This window comes from Saccopteryx bilineata, chromosome 2 (assembly GCF_036850765.1).
Source record: "Saccopteryx bilineata isolate mSacBil1 chromosome 2, mSacBil1_pri_phased_curated, whole genome shotgun sequence".
Classification (NCBI taxonomy): Eukaryota; Metazoa; Chordata; class Mammalia; order Chiroptera; family Emballonuridae; genus Saccopteryx; species Saccopteryx bilineata.
In genome coordinates this window covers 28,741,584-28,751,595 of record NC_089491.1, presented here as the reverse complement: position 1 = coordinate 28,751,595, position 10,012 = coordinate 28,741,584, and the positions used below count along the sequence as shown (strand labels likewise).

The 10,012-nt window shown below is 46.1% G+C and overlaps 1 protein-coding gene across 3 annotated transcripts in view; it reads left to right on the top strand.

The window, feature by feature from the left end:
- The first annotated feature begins 1,467 nt into the window (after positions 1–1,467).
- SLC44A1 (solute carrier family 44 member 1) overlaps positions 1,468–10,012 on the top strand; it is a 200,036-nt gene continuing 191,491 nt past the window's right edge. The window contains exon 1 of one of the 3 annotated variants that reach the window (XM_066256606.1): positions 1,468–1,776. In XM_066256606.1, coding sequence (XP_066112703.1) covers positions 1,741–1,776 — 36 coding nt within the window. In that variant the 5' untranslated portion in view covers positions 1,468–1,740. The remainder of the gene's footprint in view (positions 1,777–10,012) is intronic. The other 2 variants (XM_066256608.1, XM_066256607.1) reach the window with 2 other exon arrangements.

The following is a 10,012-nucleotide window of genomic DNA, read 5'->3' as shown; positions in this document are numbered from 1 at the left end:
GTAACATAATTAAGACTCATCACCCCAGCAGTATGATGGACCTTCTGATCAAATTGAAAGAGTACAGAGGGAGAATGCAGAGGAAGAATTAATGGTCTCAAGCAGGACTTGTTGAGTGCCTGCTGATATTATTTAATCTTGATAGCCTTTTGAGGTCATCCCTATTATCTGTTTCACAGAGGAGAATGAAGTTTCGAAAGTGATTCATCGTCACACCTAGGAAATGATACTGGAACACACCAGCGAGGAATTCTATGGCCTTCTCTTCGGCTGTCTCCCGGTACCCATCTTTATTTGCTTAGATTCCCTTTCCAAAACACATTAAAGTCAACTTACTTCTGTGCTATCCCCCCCCCCCCTTAGAGTTTGGGTAATCCTAAAACTCACTTTTATTTGATCAGGCCTTCTAGAGTCTCACTCCCTTGAATCTTTGTAAATAAAAATATATATATATTTTTAAACTGATTCTGTCTTTGAGACATTATTTGATAGGATGAAACACAGTGCCTGATACTGTGGTTGTCTTAGTATTAACGATAATCTTTAGTTTTGTTTTTTTCCCCCCGTTCTGATCTCACACTATTTCCTAAGGACTCTTTTGGCACCGCAAATTTCTTGAAGGTACTGACCATGCCCACTCTAACTTGTTGCCACCGTACATTAACAACGGACTTGTAAGAGAGCAGAAACTTCTTTGTTCACTTCTTCATTCCCAGTGCTTTCAAGTCACGGTAATTTCGTATGTCTTCAGTAAATTTTAAAAATAAGAATGAATTAATACCCGATTATTGTGGATTAACCTCTGTATAAGAAAGGTTAGTTCAAGTCTAATATGGCTTTGAGTTGAGAGACCTTGAGAACTGTCTTTAGAACAATTTTGACCTTGGGTGCATTTCATTAGACTCTTGGTCATCTTCAAGTCTCAGTTTCCGTATCAGCAAAATGGGGTCAGTAGCAACAGATGCTTGTTTCTCCTTGTCTCCTAGCACCCCTTCTCCAGAGGTTTATTGTGCACGCTTTCCTCTGGATAAAAAGCAGCCGTCGGAATAGTAAGAAGCCACTGGGGACTTCGGATTGCACTTCCAGTGGGAACAGCGAGCAACTCCTACCTCGCCCACGTCTCCCGGGTCCGGAAGCAACCCGGCCACATTTATTCTGCGAGCCTGCCCAGCCCTCGGGTGTCTCAGCCCCGGGAGCCCTCTCGACCCGAGGCAGCGCTCTGCCTCGGTGCCACCGCTAAATGGGCTCGGCATCGCGCAGGCTCTGACGCGCGTCAAAGGGCCCGGCCTCGTTTTGGCCGCCGCCGCTCGGCCGCCCGCGCGGCGCTGCACTGGGGGCGGGGAGTCTGATGGGAGACGCGCGCGGCGCTGAGGAGGCGGCGGCCCGGGAGAGGGAGCGGGAGAGGACTGGGCGCGGGAGGCGGGAGGCGGGGGACAAGGGGAGGCGCCGCCGCCGCCGCCGCCCGCCCCTTTCCGCTGGGAAGCAGCTGCAGTAGCAGGAGCGGAGCAGGAGCCGCGCAGCCGCCGCCGCCGCCGTCGCCGTGGGATGTGGCCGATGCCCGCCCCGAGCCGCGCCGCCTCCTGAGTGTCCGCCGCCGTCCGAGCCGCCGCCGCCGCCACCGCCACCGAGCCGTGCGGGGCCAGGCCGCGCCCTCCCCGGGCGCCCGCCGGCTCGCATGCCGAGGGGCTCCGGGGCGTAGCTGCGCGCCCGGCGCCGCCTCCGGGCTCCTCCGGCCCCGCCATGGGCTGCTGCAGCTCCGCCTCCTCCGCCGCGCAGGTGAGGGGCTCCCGCCTCCCGGCCGCCCGCCCGGATGCCTCCCCCGCGCCGCACCGCACCGCGCCGCACCGCGGGCGCCCGCCTCCCGAAGCCTCTCGCTGTCCGCGTTCCTCTCTTCATCCCGCCCGCACTCCAGAGCCCCCCGCCCCCGCCTGTCCCGCAGGTGCCCCGCACTGTCTCCGCGGCTGCCGACCCGCGGGCGCCTCTGCGCGACCCCCAGTGCGCCCTCCGCTCATTGCCCTTCCTGCCCGACTTGGCCTCCACCTCCCTGTCACACCTGAGCGTCCCGCCCGCCTGCAGGTAGAGGCAGCACGGGCGCCTCCTCTCCGCCCCAGGTGGCACCCCCTTCCCTCGTCTTGCGGGCCTTGGCCGTCTCTTCCCAGCTTGGTGGAGTCCCCCGCTCCCTCTCCACCGACTATTTTCTGAGCTCCCAGCAGGAGTACACCCAGCGTGGGCTCTTCACCCCTTTCCCACCTCGTTCCAGTTTCTGCTCTATTAGATGCCCCTCTTCCCTTGCCCACCGCCCCCCGAACGGGTTCGGGTGTTTAAGCGGGCCCGGGAGCCCTTCCACGGCCCACTTCCCGGTTTCCACCCGCTCGCCTCACACCCCATCCCCCTGTTGTGCCTTGACCCCGAGCACCGCGGCCTCTTTTTACACCCAGGCCCCTGCGGGAGCGCCGGGACTGGGCTGGGAAGGAGATTGGGCACCTGGTGGGTGACGGGAGCGTTACGGAAACTCCCTCTTTGTTGCCAGTGTAACAGGAGGAAGAGGTGCCGAATTTAGTTTTTCGGTGGGCACTGGCTGAATGTTGTCGCCCAGGGCTGAGATGCAGAGATTTCATCTAGCTTCTACCCTGCCCCCATCCAAATTTCGCTAACCTCCCTCTCTCTTGCGGATCTGAGCCCTTAACCTAGATGGAAATGTTTAGACAACTGTATAAGGATCAAATGTAATAGGACTTGACTGCTGGCCACTAATAACTGAGAGGACCTGTTTGTAAATTACCTAATTTAGTGGATTAGTGAGTGTATTTACAAATACGATAAAAAGCAATCAGGAATACTGCATCAAAGTGTCTGGTGCTGGTGTATGAAAAATAGGCTCTGACAATGCCTGGGATGGAATCTCACAGTTTCATTAGCGCAGAATTTCACTGTGGTCTTTGATTTGTTTGTTTTGGGGCTCTTGTCTTTAAAAATAAAGGCTGTCTGGTTCTTGGTGAAGAAAAATTCTAGTTTTTTTGGGGGGGGGGAATTCCTCCAGATATCTAGCATGTGGGATAATGCCAGAAGTGTTTTTGCTGCTGCTAAATTACTATATATAACTCAGTTTTAAATAACCTGCATACTTGTTCTGAAAATCTGAGATCTGTTAGAAAATGTCTAGAATTGCAAATGAATGGAGGACATTCATGTTTTATCAAGTATCCTATTTGTCCTGCATTTTTTTTCCTGAGTGTTTGCTTACCTGTGGTTTATTATTATTTTTCCTACTAGGATCATAGGTTGATTGATTTAGTTAAACCTTCCTAATTAGCTAGAATAGCAAAGAAAAACTATTATGTGATGGTGTTATGACAAGGTCTATGGAACAAGGTTTTCATATTAACAACTAAAGGTAGATAATTACACAATACCTTTTAATTGGTTGGGGATTTTGGAGTGGAGGGGGAATCAAGTTGGATGTTATTTGTCTGCTATTTACTTAAATGTCATTTTCACCAAAAAAGGCATCTTTTCTATTGCCTTTATTTTAAGAACTGGGTAACTTTGCAGCCTCTTTTGATGGTGGAAAGAATACCTTTAAGACAGGAAAGTACTGATAGTTTATGAATGGCTTGTTCAGTGCCTGAACAATTAAATTTGGGAGGGACGGATTCTGCACCAAAACTCTGCTGTAATCTCAAGTAGTGAGTGAGCCTTGGCATTTGTCTAAGTCCCTATCATACTTTCCAGAATGCTATTACATACATTTTCGTTGCTTTTTCCTCTTCTTGGAGCCACTATTTCTTTTTGTGCCATGTTCTACAGACGAGATACATGTCATGCACCCCAAGGGGTGCGTTTTTTCCCTTCTGAATCCCGATAACCAATCAGCAGCTGTCACATGCCTTCAAGTTCAGCTTTAGGGACTTGTAGTGTTCAGTGGAGCATTGAGGAGCAGGTTTTGTGCCGAAGAACTCATCATATTTTTTTTCCTTATTTGAGATTTTGTCATCGTTACCAGTTTGCTAATATTTTCCAGCTTAAGAATAATAGTGTATCTATATGTGTTGTGTTGAAACAAAATGGGAATGCAAGATGAGATCTCCATTCAAGAACCTCTATACCACTTTGAACCTCACATAGAAGCCTCAATTATATTTTCAGGCAGAAAATGTTTATTCTCTTCTGTTGGATTGTAAGCATCTTGAGTACAGGAACTACTTTTGTTTTCCCCATCTTTGTATCCACTGCAGTGCCCTCTATATCTTGTAAGTAACAGTTGCTCAGCAGTAGTCACTTATACACAGATTTGAACATCTGGCTGCTGAGTAACATTGAATGGGAATCCAGCCCTGATCCGTGTTGCTTCACTTTCACGGGCTGGTTGACTGATTCCACCAAGCACCCTCTTCTACGCTCAAGGTTGAACTGTTTAAGTTCAAGTTCTCACATTCCTTCCTGTTTTGTCAGTGGTAGTGTCAGTCTGCAAAATTGAGCAGGTTTTCCCTTTTCTCCTGGGTCTTTTACTCAATGCTTGTATTTCAGTTGGAACAGTGGCTATAACATCTTAAAAGAGCTTGTCTGCAAACTCTCATGATAACCTGCAAGGCACATGAAAATACTGCTTTGGGGTAATCTGCATTTCACCTTAGCTTTTCTCAGTGGTATTGTCAGCAGTGTTAAAGCCCTGGCAGACTTTATCAATGTAAATACAGTCTGTGTTCTTTTTCTGTTAGAGATTCGATTTTGAAATACACTTTATTTTCCGCTCATAGCCTCTTGCTTTGTTGTAGACTCTCATGAGAGAGTGTATGGTCTTTCGAACTGTTTTATCTCTTATAGTCTCTCCTTCTATTGTTTTCATTTTTTTTGGAAGTACCTAGATATCATAATTTGCTACCAAAATAATTATCCTGTTTTAGGATTTAGATGAAAGTGTCACATTCTATATTAACTTGGATTTCCTTGCTAAAGGAGCAAATTATTGGCAAAATAATTTGCTGTATTGGGTATGTACATTTAAGAATCTTAAGCATGTCTAATGAGTCAGGGCTCTTATAGGACTCTTATGGTTCATGTTTTTTTTTCTTAGTGACCACTGTACGTTGTTTACTAATATTAGTACTTGCTCAAAACAAGCCAACACATGATAGCCTTTGACTAAAAATCTCTTTGAAGGGAACATTAAAATGAGATAGTTTCCTTGAGTTTTGGGGGTTTTTTTTGTTTTGTATTTTTCTGAAGTTGGAAATGGGAAGGCAGTCAGACAGACTTCCGCATGCCCCCGACCGGGATCCACCCGGCATGCCCAGCAGGGGGCGATGTTCTGCCCATCTGGGCGTCTCTCTGCTGTGACCAGAGCCATTCTAGCGCCTGAGGCAGAGGCCACGAAGCCATCCTCAGCGCCCGGGCCAACCTTGCTCCAATGGAGCCTCTGCTGTGGGAGGGGAAGAGAGAGACAGAGAGGAAGGAGAGGGGGAGGGGTGGAGAAGCAGATGGGCACCTCTCCTGTGTGCCCTGGCCAGGAATCGAACTCGGGACTCCTGCACGCCAGGCCGATGCTCTACCACTGAGCCAACCGGCCAGGGCCAGGTTTTTTTTTTTTTTTTTTTAGCACTAATCCTCCCTGAGACTCTTAAAATTTATTCCCAGCCCTTCGTAATTCTTTTGTTCTATTATAACCTGACATAATTTCTACTCTTATAATGTTAAACTTCAAAGTTCAATTGTAAATCTTCAGATTTATTAAATGTTCTTTCCCATTGACAAACCAGGTTGAGTGAAGGAGGCTTTTGAAAGATTACTTAGCAAATTGCCCAAGTCTTTGTCGTTAATGGCTAGATCATTATTTCTCACAGCAGTGCTTTGGAGACCAGAAGATTTTACTAGTGCTCTGAAGTTCTCTGTCCTTCGGTTCTAACCTTAGACACTGTGAGAGGAATGGAGGACAATCTTTCCGATTGAACAGACTGCCCCTGTCTGTCTGAGTTTAGGAGACGTTGTACTTGTCTGCTGTCTTGCCCCATGGTCTTCAAATGGCGAGCTACACATTTAACTTATTCTAGCTTTTATATCTTGTCTTGGGAATAATGAAAAAACAATCAAGTGATTCACAAATACTGGTTACCTTTTGAGTATGTTAACTGTTCCTTAACAGATTTTTTAAATAATACTGTAGTTTCTATCTGCTGTGGGAATTGAAAGTCAGATAATAAAAATGAAATTTGAACAGTGTATTGGGAATTACCAGCAGGGACTAAGTTCCATTAAACTATGTCCAGCCAAGTAGATTTGCTCTTAACTGGAACAACAGCATGAAGACATTTTTTCCCCCTTCTTCAGAACACTGTGGTGAGAGCAGAGATCAACTCCTCAAAATATGTAAATGAAAGTTAGTGTTAAAATTGCCTGGAAATAATATAAAAATGTGTTAATGTTTTTCGGAGCCATTTTCATGTTTTAATTTCTACTCTAACTCTGAAGTTGATTTTACTTCTATTTTACAAGCAAGGATATTGAGACTTGGAGATTGGGAAACTCAGCTCAAGTCACAGAGCTTCTCTATGTGATCCAGACTTTCAGGTGTTCCGAGTCGGAGCTCTGTGCTGCTCTTTCTGTGTTTGCACGTGTGCTTCCCAACCTTAAACTGCAGCTCACTTTATCTTTAGAAAAGGTCCACTCAGTGAAATTTTGAATGAAGGAGTTTCTAGTTAAATTCATGCCACCATTTTAACCTTCCTGCAGTTACTAGCTGGGGAGCAACATAGTATAATGTAGCAAAACTTGTCCAGTTAGAATGTTCCCAGGCTTAGCAAATATTATCATATACTCTGATAATGTGTTAAGTCTGTCACTAAGGATGTTATTGATTAGAATAGATAATTATTTATAAAAATTATTCCATATTCTACTACTGGTAATTGGTTAATAGCTGTTTTATTGCCCCCCATTAAGAAAAAAAAGAAAATATTTTAATTTTATACCTTTGGCTCACATTTTTGGGACCCTGGAGGATATAAGAGGAAAGCTAGTCCTACTGTCTCACTTTTCTGTCGAGTTAAACTAGAATTTAGAGATCTGAGGTAGTCTGAGACAGAGAGAGACACCTTATGTGGTAGCTGGGACTGGAAACTAGTGCAGTCTCTTACTCTTGCTCTTTCAGTAGGACTGTTCATGCCTGATGTCTTGAATCCTCTTATCTTTCAATATTGGCTGCACATTGGAAACACTTGAGAACTCTTAAAAACCCTCATGCTGGGGGTCCCACTCCCAGAGGTTCTGATTTCATTTGTCCAGGGGTACTGCCTGGGCATTGGAATTTTTCAGTTTCCCTGGTGATTCTCATGGGCTGCCAAGGTTGAAATCTGCTGTTTTATTATACCTTTTCTTTAGGTACTTTCATCTCCTCTTATGGGTTCCATTACAAGTCTATATACTGGAAATTCCCAAACTGAATTACTGAATTAGTAAATTGAAACACTATGCTAGCCTCTGATCCTTACATCCAACTAATTCCTTAGCACTATCACTGGAATATATGTACGCAGCTCAAACTGGGCATGTCTAAAACAACTCGGTTTATGTAACACACACACACACACACACACACACACACACACACACACACACACTTTTTCAGTATCTCTGGTTCACTGAATGATACCAGTGTCCTGGTGTGGAAACTGGTAAGGAATGTGCCTTTCATTAGTTCATAGCGAGTCATGATAACTTGCCCCTTTAACCTTCTAAACGCCACTGCCAGCACCTAGTCCAAGCCTCTGTCATGTCTGGCCATATCCTCGCATATAGATCTCCCTCTATTCCTTCATGCTACCTTCTAATTTTTCTCCGTCTTTTAGTGTTAGTGATCTTTAAAAAAATATGAAGCTCATTGTGTTCCTCTGCTAGTTGAAACCCTTTAGTGGTTTCTGATTGCTCTTAGGACAAAGACCAGAATTCCAGACCTGAGCCAGCAAGTCCCTGTGTGTGCTGTTCTCTGCGTCTCTCCAGCGTCATCTCATGCCCTGCTTCTTACTCTTTGTGCTCCAACCTCACAGGTTCTTCTGTCAATTGCATTTCTTCTTTTAGGACTCCCCCCCTCCCCCTTTTTTGTATTTTTCTGAAGCTGGAAACGGGAGGCAGTCAGACTCCCGCATGCGCCCAACTGGGATCCACCCGGCATGCCCACCAGGGGGCGATGCTCTGCCCATCCGGGACGTCTCTCTGCTGCAACCAGAGCCATTCTAGCGCCTGAGGCAGAGGCCACAGAGCCATCCCCAGCGGGCCAACTTTGCTCCAATGGAGCCTTGGCTGTGGGAGGGGAAGAGAGAGACAGAGAGGAAGGAGAGGGGGAGGAGTGGAGAAGCAGATGGACGCTTCTCCTGTGTGCCCTGGCTGGGAATCGAACCCAGGACTCCTGCATACCAGGCCGATTCTTTTAGGGGTTTTGCACATGCTGTTCACTTGTCTGGAAGGCTCTTTGCTTTTCCCCCTGCCGTTGGCTGGCTACTCCTCATCCTTTAAGTGTCAGCCTGAAAGTTACTTTTTCGGAAAGGCTTCCTTGATCATTCAAACCAGGCCATGTCTCCTCATTAAACTGTCCCAGCCTTGTTACATTCAGCCTTGTTACCCTTGAGTACTTAAAGCAAGAAACAAATTATTTCACAGTTAATATTAATGTCTGACCTAGGAGTTTGCAAAACTATAGTCCGCGGGCCAAATCTGGTCAGCTACCTGTTTTTATATGGCTTGCAAGCTAAAAATGCTAAAAATGGTATCTATTCTTTTAAATGGTTGAAAGAAATCAAAAGAACAATATTATTGCATGAAAAATTGATTTCATTAAAATTGTATGAAATTTGAATTTCATTGTCCACAAATAAAGTTTTATTGGGACTATAAATACCCTCATTTATTTACATATTATCTATAGCTGCTTTTATGCTACAAAGGCAGAGTTGAGTAGTTATTTGTGAAAGAGACCTTACGACTTACAAGCATAACTATTTACTTTACAGAAAATGTTTGCTGACCCCTGGTCTGGACTCAGCTGATAAAAAACACAGGGACTACATCTGCTTTGTTGATTGCTGTTAATCTCAGTGCTTAGCTGGTACCTGGTATATTATAAGTGCTCATGCAGTATTTGAACAAATTAACATCTCCTACCTTAGCAATTCTGATGTTTTAAAATACAATACGAATTTTTTTTTAGCCAGACCTGTGGTGGCACAGTGGATAGGTGTCAACCTGGAATGCTGAGGTAGCCAGTTTGAGACCCGGGCTTGCTGCGTCAAGGCACATAGGAGAAGCAACTGCGAGCTGATGTTTCCCATCCCTCCCTCCTCCCTGCTTTTCTAAAATCAGTAAATAAAATCTTATAAAAATGTTTTTAAAGGACAAATAAATCCTTCAGAAGATTCTGAACAGAACTTTTAGTAGCTGTCTTAAACAGCTTGTATGTTTGTATGTTGCAGGGATACCTTTCATGGATGAAGCAAATGTATCAATATTAATGGAGGTGGTAGTTACCAGGTCAAGGTGGGTGGGAAATGACCAGTCCACTCCAATAATGGGCCATTTGGATTTACAATGCTGTTCTTTTTTTTTTTTTTTGTATTTTTCTGAAGCTAGAAACCGGGAGAGACAGTCAGACAGACTCCTGCATGCGCCCAACCGGGATCCACCCGGCACGCCCACCAGGGGGCGATGCTCTGCCCCTCTGGGGCGTCGCTGTGCCGTGACCAGAGCCACTCTAGCGCCTGGGGCAGAGGCCAAGGAGCCATCCCCAGTGCCCGGGCCATCTTTGCTCCAGTGGAGCCTTGGCTGCAGGAGGGGAAGAGAGAGACAGAGAGGAAGGAGAGGGGGAGGAGTGGAGAAGCAAATGGGAGCTTCTCCTGTGTGCCCTGGCCGGGAATCGAACCCGGGACTTCCACACGCCAGGCTGACGCTCTACCACTGAGCCAACTGGCCAGGGCCAATGCTGCTGTTCTTATAGCAGGTGCTGATGGATGGGAGTTTATGTGTAGAG